Source organism: Apostichopus japonicus, chromosome 6 (genome assembly GCF_037975245.1).
Source record: "Apostichopus japonicus isolate 1M-3 chromosome 6, ASM3797524v1, whole genome shotgun sequence".
NCBI classification, from domain to species: domain Eukaryota; kingdom Metazoa; phylum Echinodermata; class Holothuroidea; order Aspidochirotida; family Stichopodidae; genus Apostichopus; species Apostichopus japonicus.
In genome coordinates, this window is record NC_092566.1 from 9,626,428 (window position 1) to 9,639,586 (window position 13,159).

At 38.1% G+C, this 13,159-nt stretch overlaps 1 protein-coding gene across 3 annotated transcripts in view; it reads left to right on the forward strand.

Moving 5' to 3' along the window:
- The window catches only part of LOC139968922 (cadherin-23-like), a 120,832-nt gene that overhangs the window by 97,407 nt on the left and 10,266 nt on the right, over window positions 1-13,159 (forward strand). For all 3 annotated transcript variants that reach the window (XM_071973544.1, XM_071973543.1, XM_071973542.1), the window contains exons 44-57: window positions 989-1,296; window positions 2,057-2,176; window positions 2,673-2,850; window positions 3,375-3,484; window positions 4,829-5,057; window positions 5,521-5,721; window positions 6,572-6,804; window positions 7,142-7,322; window positions 8,469-8,695; window positions 9,632-9,817; window positions 10,485-10,592; window positions 10,943-11,075; window positions 11,554-11,811; window positions 12,460-12,604. In XM_071973544.1, the coding sequence (XP_071829645.1) occupies window positions 989-1,296; window positions 2,057-2,176; window positions 2,673-2,850; window positions 3,375-3,484; window positions 4,829-5,057; window positions 5,521-5,721; window positions 6,572-6,804; window positions 7,142-7,322; window positions 8,469-8,695; window positions 9,632-9,817; window positions 10,485-10,592; window positions 10,943-11,075; window positions 11,554-11,811; window positions 12,460-12,604 (2,617 nt within the window). The remainder of the gene's footprint in view (window positions 1-988; window positions 1,297-2,056; window positions 2,177-2,672; window positions 2,851-3,374; window positions 3,485-4,828; window positions 5,058-5,520; window positions 5,722-6,571; window positions 6,805-7,141; window positions 7,323-8,468; window positions 8,696-9,631; window positions 9,818-10,484; window positions 10,593-10,942; window positions 11,076-11,553; window positions 11,812-12,459; window positions 12,605-13,159) is intronic.

The following is a 13,159-nucleotide window of genomic DNA, read 5'->3' on the forward strand; positions in this document are numbered from 1 at the left end:
GATTAGTTGCAGTTCCTCGAATCAGGACGATGTCTTGACAGCTGACAGTTAAGAACCTATGGTTACAGAAGCTTCGAATACTCTGGCTCTTATCTCTGGAACAGTTTACCAGATCACATTCGAACATGCTCTAAACTTTCTACATCCAAAAGTCTACTTAAGACCCATCTTTTCACAGTTTGTTCTTTTGTAAATTAATCTGCTTTCTTTGTAAAGCGCCTTGAGCAGTGACTTTTGTCTACTGATTTGGCGCTATATAAGTCTCATTTATTATGATTATTATTATTATAAAGTAAAGGACGCATTTCACAGACAGAACAAAGTGCGGCCCTCTGGAAAAGCAGTTGCGGACCTGCGCCACTTTCGAAACTGTATGAATGTGTTCAGCAAAACCTTATAATGGCGAGGAAAAAATATGAAATATATATACTTTGGGAACTAGAATTTTTTGTATAGAGGCCTTGTGTGTACTTTTCGATAGGATGACATAACAGATGTACAATGTGTAGGACTTTCTCATCTTTTCTTTGAAAAAATATTCCCGTTTGATGGAACTGTAAGGACATCCTCAAGTGTGTAATCCGTGGATTGAGAAGATCCCTGAAGATGGTTTCTGTAACTACCAATGCCTTAATTATCATTTGTCTTCAGTTCCAGTGAAGGTTCTTTTGCTCCAGTGTTTGTCTAAATTATGTAAATTTTAGGACAGTGGGTTTGTGAGATACAAGTTTGACATGATATCAACATACTAATAAGGGTTTTCAGTAGATCTATCAGCTGATACTAACTAGATGTCTTAAAAAGTCACTGTATGTTAGGTGCAAAGTACAACTAATACCCCGATTGGTACAAAATAAATGCAACTCTTAAATATTTTACATCTTTTTTTGGGGGTTTGGACCAAAAAAAATTGAACAACATATTTCTTGCTGATATGTCCAATTTTTTTTTATCCTTTTCTTTTTTATCCGTTTCTAAATCTGAACAGGAAATGTACGAATTGAATCACCGATCGATCGAGAACAAACGGCGTGGGTCAACTTCACAGTGGTGGCAGCAGACCTGGGGCGACCGTCTCTCAACACGACTATACCAGTGGCAGTCAAGATCACGGATATAAATGATAACAACCCATCCTTCGAGGAATTGCTCTACATATTCATGGTGAACGAGAGTAGCCTCCCGCCTCAAGTGGTAGCTACGGTAACAGCTCTTGATCCCGATGAAGGTGACTTTGGCACCGTGCGTTACTCTCTGTCAGGTGGAGATGGGGTCTTTACGATAGATCAAGAAAGTGTAAGTTCTTCTAGCTGTAGAAGAGAGTTGATAACAGGGCCAGCAGAGCTAAGGGGAGGGGCACAGGGTGTATGCGCCCACCACCCACCCCTTTCCCCCTTCCCTGTACATTTGAAAAATGGTATTGTTCATAATTTAGAAATGCTTCTTTGTGTCAGTGCAAAATCTCCCTTTTGGCCATTTTGGTATTACAAAATGCCAATTTGTTGTATGTTTGTAATTATAAAATATGAGCACTTAGGTGGCCTTTTGTTGAAATATTGGAGATTTAAAACGTGCCCTATTATTGAAAACTTAGAAAACTGGACTTTGTAATACAGAATACATGTTAGATTCAATATTAATTGTGTTGGTAGGTTTTGTGGAATTTGTTCAGTCTGTCCCTTCAAATCAAAGTGACACATCTCACTGCTCATGGGATGTTTGTGCCCCTCCCCATTCCTCCCCCCCCATCCTCATGTGTCACCCCTGGATACGTAACAATCACCCAATATTGAAAAAAAAAGAGACATCACCATGGAAACCTTGTTGGAAAGCAAAACAAAAACCAAGAAAGTCTTGCAGAAAACTACAGTACATTTGAATCTGTAATACCATTAAATAGATTCTTCAATCTTAAGGTCAATGTAATGTCAAATATGTACAATTTTTGTAAGTATCTATGTGTGACTACATGAAATTGATCAACATTTGCTATATTCTTGCCTTTTATTATTTTCACATCCCTTACCTGTGTGGCTGTATTTTTTTATTTTGCCAGGGAGAGATCAGTCTGTTGACAGTGTTAGATAGGGAAACCATCCACCAGTACCTGCTGACAGTTATTGCCAGGGATAACCCTGAGGGAAGCTCCAACAACAAGAGAGAAACTTCGGTCATGGTAATTTAAATTTACTTTATATTCCATGAGAAAGTTTTTTGCCAGTCTGTAAAGAACAGTAATCTTTTGTGCCTTTGTCAAAAGAATGGCTGAGGGGGCTGCAGCATCCTGCAGCCAGGCCTCATAAGACATTCAATTACTGTGCTTTACAGCTTCACACAATAGATACTGCAGGTCTGCAGAGACAGTCGCTATTGTTTGATATTAATTCATCCTAGCTGAGCAGGGCCCTGAGGGGGCTGCAGCATCATGCAGCCAGGCTGCATAGAACAGTAATCTTTTGTGTCTTTACAGCTAATTCACACAATAGATACTGCTGGTATGCAGAGATCATCAGTATAGTTTGATATTAATTCATCCTAGCTGAGCAGGATCTTGTTCAAGCTGCTGCTGCAGCTTTTCTTTAAGTTGACAGGAAGCCTTATTACTTGACAGGACAATCATACAAATATCAAACACACTTGACTGGTTAAACTCTTGATTTCTACCCTCACAGGTAGTCATCGAAGTAACGGACGTCAACGAATTTTCACCGGAACCTTCCATGCCCATCTACATCTTCAGTGTCCCTGAAGGGACACCACCTGGGTCAGAGGTTGGAAAGATTGAAGCCACAGACCCTGATAATCCAAACCAAATGTTTATCTTTAGTGTCCAGGAATCAAGTTCACCAGGTATGAAGCTGATAGTTTCCTCCAAATTAAGTGATCATACCTTTATAAATATATATATATATATATATATATATATATATATATATATATATATATATATATTTATCTATATAAATATTTATATAAATATATATATATGTATTTGTGTGTGTAGCAGAGGTTGATAGTCAATGCCACCCACAAGGAACTCAGGTATTCACTAGTAGTATAAATATTTAAATTTAATAAGAATAGAACTGCAACATGTTACAAGAAATTTTAATTTTTCTTCTGAGATAGTACTCACAATTTATTTCAATCATTATTCGTTAAAAGATGCCGACAGGCACAGAATAAAGTGTCATATGTTAGGCCACTTCCTCCAAACACCAGCACCCCCCCCCCTCCACCTCCATCAGCTCTTTCCATCCATTGAGTAACTCTGTCACTGCCTTAAGCACCTGTTGTTTCAGCAAATTATCCCATTTGCAGATTTATTGTTCAATAATGACTGTATTCCTTCTTTTTCTGTATCTATCCATCAGGTTGGGAATCAGTTTTCTCCCTGGATTCGATGACTGGTTCTATACTTTTGACAGCAGATATTGGCAATTCTAACAACACTTTGAGTCCATCCTATTTACTACTGATTCAGGTATCAACTTCCCTAAAGTATCCCTTCAAAGGTTACAAAAATGTCAGGATTTGAAGTATTAATCCACTCACAGCCCTTCAGAGATTACAAAAATGTCAGGATTTGAAGGTTTAATCCACTCACTTGCCCTTCATATCAAATTGTCTAGCTTACAGTTATTTTCACTTTCACCTCATTCAAGTTCTTCTATTAGCTGGTTATTACCAAACATCTTTGATATAGTTTGTGTAAATAAACACAAGGTTATTCTAAAACTTGGTGATATTTATACGGAAGTGTAGAAAGGACATGCCAATTGACGTTTTGATGAGATGCAATCATTCGTCAAAATGACAAGAATCTGAAAATTAACATCTTGTCTACCAATACTACCTCAAACACATCTGAGAATTGACATTTTTGGCGAGATGCAATTAATCTTGTCAATATCGAAAATATCTGAAAATTTAGGATTTGGCGAGATGCATCTCGACAAAGTTTCCCGATTTTTCTTCATTTTGACGGTTATTCTTCTCGACAAGAAGTCAGTTTCCAAATTGTTGACATTTTGACGACTCAATGCATTTCGACTAAACGCAGTCAATTTTCAGAGTTTTGACATTTCGACGATTATTTATGATGTCGTCAAAACGTCAATTTTCATATTTTTGTCATCATGGCTAGTTCATGCACGGCGACAACGTAATTTTTCAGATTTGCGACATTTTGACGATTTAGAATGTATCGTCAAAACAAAAATTTTCAACTCCTTGTCATATTGACAAACAGGAGTTTATTTGAAGCTGAAAGGAGAGTCTGCTGTTTTATTCAAATCAAAATATGGACAAAGCACATTCAGCCTTCAGCTATTTTGAAGAGATTGAAAAGGTTATAATATGGTCTGATGAACTAGAGGTTACTGGTTTTAATCAAAAGGCAAGCAAATATACCACAACTTATTTTTCCTGTGTTTGTTGTTGTTGATGAGAACATAACATCTCTCGTCGGGTGAGTTTGACGTTAATTTGCCCATTCTGTTACGACTTTGTACCTCGGAGTCTGAAAAGATGTGTGGTAAATGAAAAGGGACATTTCTGGCAGGTGATGCTCACTTAACTAAAAACTATGAATATAAAGGATTAGGAGGTCCAGTTAACCAGGTCTATATAGACATTGTGCTCTTTGCTTTAAGATATAGTAGTCAAAAACAGGTTCATAATAAATATGTATTACTCTATATATATCATACATATATATTTATCAAATATGTATCATAATATTACACAGCCTACCATATAATGGTAATGTTGTTTGTTCATTTCCATGGACCTTTTGTGACCTAAAGTATTCATTCTCTTCTGACAGATTTCTGATGGCGGGAATCCTGAACAAGTGACAATGGTAGATGCAATCCTTACCATCAAAGCTTTTAACAAGAATCCACCCATCTTTGATCAACGGATACTGAACGTGTCCATCCCCGAGGACTTCATCACCGGTCTTCCCGTCGCCATGGTGACAGCGTTCGATCCTGACGAAGAAGGAGATGTCATCTATTCGATTCAGGACCAGTCCCAATCTCTTTTTGCAATCTGTAAGCAGGACTCTTTCAGTTCTTCCACAGAATTTTCTTCTTGTTCATTTATAAGTTCCTTGTATGTCAGTCCCTTGTATTGTTGTTGTTAGTGAATTGAATTTTAGTCCATCCCAGTTATAATCATGCTATCAGTCTGATATGTTTTATTTTTATGGGTTTCTGCGATTAGAGTTGAGTGCTGCAGTTTGGTCTCCCTTGAACACAAAACTCCTTATCAGAACACCATTGAAATAAACAGCGTGAATTGGACTAGTTTTCCTGCTTTTGATGAATTTTAAGATCGTCTAGATTGTATCTTTGTTTTTGATCTATCATTGCCCGTCAAAATCAAGAAAGAAAAATATATTTAAGCAAGTCAAAATGTCAAACAAAAAACCTCTTTAGCAAAAGGCTTTATAAACCACAAACGTCTCTGTTCGTGTATCCTCTGTGACCATCTGTTTAATTCATTGTCCCTCAGCTGACAATGGTGAGGTGCGGTTTCTGGGTTCGTTGGACCATGAAACCGAGCCGTTTTACACCTTGGGAGTGACGGCCGAGGATCTGGATGGACTCACAGCTAACGCTACCGTAAACATCGTGGTGACAGACGTGAACGACAACCCGCCAGTTTTCAGCCGAGAACAGTACAACTTTGAAGTTTTGGAAAACTTACCTAATGGTAAGCAAGGACATTTGTTTCAGCTTTAGGGACTTTTTAGCTAAGGATCGTAAAAACCAAACAAAATTAGTATTAGATCATTAGTGTCTGTATTTTTGTTACTGCATTTGGATAATAGAATAAGGTAGAGAAGGCATCTAATCTGTTATTTAAATAGGGGAAAGATGATATGAGAAACCAAAATTTAAAACATTTGCAGAGGAAGCCAGAAAAGTTAGTGTGGGTGACAATTATTCTTTATCTAACTTGAAGGATAACTGATTCTGCTGTTGGAAGAGTTTTAATGGTTGTTGTAGTGTTGGTCCTGGGTGCTACTCAACTACAAACATAGAGATTTACTCTGAAAAACAAACTGCTTGCTTGAGAAGTAAAATGTATTCTGCTCTTGAATAAATGTAAAACTGTATAAAAGGAACTGCTGTGGACGTATGATAAAATGATACCAAATATGTGCTGGTGCTGCATCACTACTGAACAGTTGAAACCTAGTCGATCCCTAATTTTGATCTAGCGGTTGTGACCTAGTCAATCTCTTATTCTGATCGCGCTTTCGTGACTTAGTCGATCCCTCATTTTGATTGAGGGGTCGAGACCTAGTCCATCTCTTATTTTGATTGAGCAATGTCGATCACTTATTCGGATCGAGCAGTCTTGACCTAGTCATTCCCTTATTTCGATCGATTGGTCGTGACCTAGTCGATCCTCTATTTTAATCGAGGGGTACCCATACTACATGGGAAAGAGGCAAAGTCGAAACAAAGATGTCTAATATAGCTTTACGCAGAGAAATAGTATCCAAGATCATACTTTTTCAATCTTTATGATTATTTGTTTTCTTACTTTTATACAGGTACTTTTATTGGAAAAATTGTATCAAGTGATGCGGACACAAATCCTGATAACAAAGAGACAGTTTACCAGATCCTCACAGGAGCCCGTGACTTTGTCACCATCGATGAGGTCACCGGTGACATCACAGTCAACCAACCAATCGATAGAGAGATGATAGGAACATTATCCTTGAAGGTCGAGGCAGAAAATACGAGGCCAGGACCTCGTGTCGAGCTCAAGAGTCGTACTGATGTAAGTTGTGCTACTTGTATATAAAGTGACAGTCATGAATGATCTCTATGGTGATCTTGAGGAATGACCCAGTTTTCAAAGCCTTATGAGTCACTCAAAGTATTAACCATGCAGATTTTAAGACCATTCAAATAATGTATGCAAATTTATGCATAGCCATTTTGGTAACTACCAATATGAATCCGGGTGAAAGTGTAAGAGCATAATGAATTTTGTCTGACTGGTCTCTGTTTTGCATCAATGTAAAACAGATTTGTGAGTTATTACACTTCATTTTATTTTCAGATGTGAGACATTTCCTTTGGTTTTAATTCTATTTCTGTCCTAACATCAATAGGTCATAATAACTGTTCTAGACGCCAACGACAACCCTCCTATATTTGAGGATGACCTTTACGAGGAATCTCTCCTGGAGACGACCCCTCCCGGTTCTTTCATCCTAGAGGTGGCAGCAACGGATGCCGATGAAGGAGAGAATGCTGTCTTTACCTATAGCATCATCGATGGCGACAACCTTGGTAAGTCCTAAGATGTATCAGTCAGAAATGATTTCAAATTGACCTCACTAAATGGTATAGCTTGGTGGTTTATATTTTATATTTCACAAGTAATTTTTATTTTAATTTTAATACAGTACATCTCATCTAAGAACATTTATTTATTGGCTTCTATATTCACTAGGTAGAGAGCTTCAAGATGACAGTAGACCCTGGCTACAGTTTATATTTATTAAGTAATAATTATTTGCATGGTAGTTCATGGCTCTTGTGTGCTTCCATATTTTATAATGTCTTCAAACGTTGAGACACGGATTGAAACGAGGCAGCAGCTAGTTGTCTCTCACTGATTACAGTGTCATACATAACTGCTTTCTCAATGCTTCATAAGGCATAATTATTTGCATGGTAGTTTATGGCTCTTGTGGGCTTCCATATTTGATAATGTCCTCAAATGTTGAGACACTGATTGAAACAAGGCAGCAGCTAGTTGTTTCTCACTAATTTCAGTGTCATACAGAAATGCTTTCTCATGCTTCATATGTATAGTCTCTCTTGATGGAATTTGATGGCTGTTACATTTAATGTTGAAAAGTAGCCAGAAGTGAAGTATTGATTTTTAGAGCAATTAACACACTGGCACCGATCATTTATTGAACTGCTTTCATTACACTTTTAATACTTGCCTTGTACATTTGTTTTATTACTAGTAAAAGTTGATTGGTGTGAACTGCATTCATTATTTCAAATGTGTATTGAACACCCTGCTTTAAGTCAACCTTTTTCAAATACCCGCCTCTCCTTTAACCCCTCCCATTCACCATCCCCTTCTGGCTTTACCCCTATGATGATTCTGAACTCTATATTTTACATTTCATGAATGCACCAACTGACAGTTTATCTATGCAACAAGTCTCAAATAATAACCTTCTCATTTTTTTATTGTCAATACAAAATACTAGTAATTAAAATTGATATTATTATGACAAATTTAAAGAATTAAGTAATCGATTGACTTGGTCCACGCATCTCTTTCCTTTCATTACTGTGTAGGTTTCTTCAGGATCGACCCCATCTCCGGCAGGGTATACGTTTTATGACAAATGTAAAGAATTTAGTAATCGATTGACTTGGTCCACGCATGTCTTTCCTTTCATTATTGTGTAGGTTTCTTCAGGATCGACCCCATCTCTGGCAGGGTTTTCGTAAATAAGTCTCTAGCAGACCATCCAGATTTATTCCTTCAACAAGTGAGGATGACCATCGCAGCCACTGACCGAGGAGCGACGCCATTGACGGGTACCACTGTAGCGGTCATCAACATCACCGATGCAAATAACAACCGACCTGTCTTTGTGGTTCCTCATCCAGGACAGTCATTACAGCTCCCAGAGGTATTAAAGATGAATGTTTACTTAGGTTTATTTACCCATCGTACTTAGAAGAGAACAAAATGGGACAAAGAAAAGAACAGAAATTATGACTTAAAAGGTTATCAGTATAGCCCACAAATATGCTAGAAAGTCAAAAAAATGGTCACCACGTTTCAAATGGCAATTAAACGTCTTTCTGGCACTCTCAATGCATTCGTATAATGATGATAATGATAATTATAATAATAATGATCAGCTTAAGCGACCACAAATGTGGGAGAAACCCTCAAGGGCTAATGGATTACAACTTACACTTCGGGCAGCTTCCAAATCAACGTTTGAATTCAAATTTGGAGTCTTTTCAATTCGGAAAGTCATGATTCAGATGTGAAAATCGTAGATTGCTCTTGGATGAAAAATGCACGTTACTATGACCTGGCCGGGTATCAAACCTGGAACCTGCTAATTGCTTAGCCTCATTGTTTCAAATGCCACCGCCTTTATCTACTCGGCCACAGCACCTCTCTTAGACGTTGAATGGTCTAGTTTAAACTTTCTTCTAAATCTGTGAATAATTTGAAAAGTCAGAACCTCTGGGTAAAGTATTTGCAAAAACTTTTCAAAATTAATTTGGGTGCTAAATTTGGGTGCAATACTGATGAGCTAAAGTATTCGAAGGTAGATTGATATTGTACCTTACCTGTCAGCTTACAGAAAGAGCAAAAACAAAACAAGGAAGAAAGTAAGAATTGAAGCAAATCTACCCCTCAGAGCAACACCAATACCATTTTTATTAGCCATACAATTTACATCCCTTCCATATATTATGTAGCACCAAGTTTGTTGAGTCATTTTTTATTTATTTTATTATTTGTTTAAGGACAGACTCAGTATAAATTGTCCTTTAATATATATATATATTTCACTTTTCCTTTGACTGTTTTTTCCCCCCACCAGAACCAGCCCTTCCCACATTTCATCGCAAAGGTGGAAGCCCGAGATGCCGATCTCGGCCTCAACGGTGAAGTCCGGTACGGGTTGCTCGCCGATGGTCTCGACAGCCATTTCTTCACCATCGATCCGGACACGGGAGAACTCTCAGCCGCCTTCACTGCTGATCGGGAAGTGAAAGACGTCTATACAGTAAGTTAGGGCACATTGCATTCCCTTCGTTACTTATGCCCTCGGTGGTTGCGGGTTAATGAACTTTGGTAACGATACAGACAAATGGAGCCACATACGGTCGGCTAATAAAGTAAACAGAGCTTACATCAGGACCTGACCTTCCCTGTATGAAATGTGTCAGTGAATTGCAAGATGTGTATGTGTTCTACAAAGATCTATTCCATGCCCTCCCCCCTTCCCCCCCTCCCGTCCACTCTCTTCTACTACCTATGCACCCACCCTCTGACACACAGTTTTATAGAATCTTTCAGCACCCTTTTTTATAACAAACTATGAACAAATTAGAGAATTGGTTATTAATGCACAGATTATATCATCACCTGATCCTCTCACTATTTTTTTATTTTGATAAATTGGAGCATGGAGTACAAATATCCATAGGTCAAAAGATTCTACAAACAGCCCCCCAACCCAACCCCCCCCCCCACCATTTGCTCACTCTCTCTACCACGCCATATACATGCAAACCCCGACATACAGATCTCAAAGAATTCCAACACCCTCGCTAGAAAACAAACCATTGCAACAATACTTTTTATTGTTTCACGCTTTTGCTTCCATCAAGGAAGATTCTACTGCTTATCATCATCATTTAATTCTTCGCTGGGTTCTTCTCTCTCTTCAGATTGTTTTACAAGCAACGGATAGAGGAGAGAATCCTGTTCCTACCTCTGTGGAAATAGCCGTGACTGTAACTGATGAGAATGACAACATGCCTGCTTTCACTAGACTGGTAAGGGTGGAAAGTGTCATTATATTTCTCTCCGAACAAGACTAAATACAAACAATATGCCCAAAGCCAAGATTCCAAACTGGACTTAAATCTTCAGTACTTTACTATTTATTTTAATATTGCAAGAGGAAAGGAGATAAGGTTGCCACAGGGCTCCCAAGGACAGAACTGTCCTCCCCCCTCATCCACCCCCCTCCTCCACCCCTCTTCCCACTACCCATCACTCCTTTTCCTTTCTGTTGTCTTTTTACAAAATACATTTTAAAGCCAAATGATGAAAATGAATATATTGAAAGGAAAATTTGACAGCAAAAGTGATTTTTTGAAAAAATAACGTTCTCTCTTCCCAGGCTGATAATACTCCCATTGTTCAGACAATGACCGTCCAGGAGAATGCTAACATTTCGACAGTGGTCGGTCGGGTCACACCAGCAGTTGATGCAGACACCGGTGAAAATGCTATCATTAATTACTTTATTGTGGGTAAGTGCTCCGACATTATGATTTCCCTAATATTTACCCTGTGGTCGCAGAGATCACACCTGCCAGTAGTAGATGCATACGCCGGTGAAAATGCTAACATTGATTATTTTTATTGCTATATTGATGGTATCGTGATCATGGGAATGGATCTAATATTTGTTCGATCGGGTCACACCACCGAGAGAATGCATCGGTGAATGAATGAGCCGTAATAAGAGTGTTAGTGAGTCGTGGGGTGAATGGTTTCTAGCTATCCCTACAGTTGACGAAAGATTACAGTTGACGCAGACAATTGCAAAGTACTGTCAGTAATAATTCTTTAGCTATTAGTCAGTGAAGTGATAAAAATAAAAAAATAAATCATTTTTTTTATTTTTTTATTTTTTAAAGTAGGTCTGGAGTCATATTGATTTTTGTAAAGATAACACCTTTCTATTGACCATGCTGAGCTCTTTGTGTTTTTTATTTTTCCGTCCAGATGGAAACAGTGGAGGTCTCTTCAGCATGGATCCATCCACCGGAGAGATTATCGTGGTTAAAAACATCGACAGGGAGACAGCGGGAAGCCACCAGCTCATCGTTAAAGCCAGCAACGATGAAGGCGTCACCGATCCGCCTCCTAATGCACAGGTGTTGCATAATATCCTGGAGGACAGGTCACTGAAGGAGGTCCTGATCACGGTCACAGATGTCAACGACAATGGCCCCATCTTTGGAAGCAGCTTGGTGACAATCGGTAAGGTTGATAAGTTCCTATCATAAAGCTAAAATTATAAAGCTTATAAAGTAAAAGTATTAAATGTATCAAAAAAGGTTCATAGTTTGATAGTTTACCAACGGATTTTTCACAGCCACGAAGTCACATGAATTGGGCTCCGTCAAATTCAGGGGTGTTGACTTAAATCAAAGAACAAAAACAAGATAGATAAAAAAAATTGTTTTCAGATTCAAATAGGTCTGACAGTGTGTAGTTAAAGTCATAAAGTTAAGAGGGTCAGGTTTTGATCCTCGTGGGATCTCGTTCAGATATGCGAACTGAAATGAGAACGGGGAAAAACTTGTTATAAACAGATGATACCGATTTTTCGATGACATCGGTCTGTGTGTCATGATTTCCTCTGTTTCCATTTCAATGTGCCACTGAAGAAGATCCTGCTAGGATTGAAACCTCAGGTCCTTATATAGCAATCAACACAGTTTACATGAATATATCTGTCTTTACATTAGTGTATTTTTTGTCTAACTTTGTCTATCTGCTTATGAAGAAGATAAAAAAATGTACAGACTGTTGATTTGCATTTACATATGTCTAAAGTTTTCTTAATGTTTGGTATTTTCCAGTTTTGGGTTTTTTTTAAATGTTTTTTGTTTTTGTTTCTTGTAGGTATAAGCTTGCTTGTAGATAGGTTCTCTGAGGTGGCTCAGATCAATGCTGTTGATCCGGATTTGGCTGGCGCTGGGATCACAAAGTACTACATCAAACAAACGATGTTCACCAGAGACGATGTATCCCAAGAAGAATTTGATCTGTAAGTTTCCAACTTTCTTGAGCTTTCATCAAGTACTACTTGATCCAATCAGCTAATTAAGTCATGAAATTTTCAACGTAATTTTTACCATAAACAAAAGAAATGACACAAGATTGATGTAATTACTTCCTTGATCGTTCAATTTGACACAAATCAACCAACAAAATTTTAAAGCTTTAAAAACAAAATGACAAAGTCTTCATTCATTCTTTTGTGACTTAATTATGATAAATAAGGATTCCCGTATTCAGAGAGTTACTGTACATTAACATTAAAACTGGCTTAGTCGCTGTACTGTATGTGTTTCACTTAGCCATAGCCCATTCCTCCCACTCCCCCGCCCCCTTGCCCCCCTTCTCATTTATTCCCTTCATTTCTCCACCTATATACTTTGCTGTTGTCATGTGTCATGATTAAAATAGCGCATGTCACAGTATAACTTGTTTGAATTCGAAACACTGTAATTTACGACAAGGAAAGACTACAGTGGAACATTGGAAGGTACCTCATCTTCTTATGGTATTGTGAAATAGCGCCACCTATTTACAAAAGTTT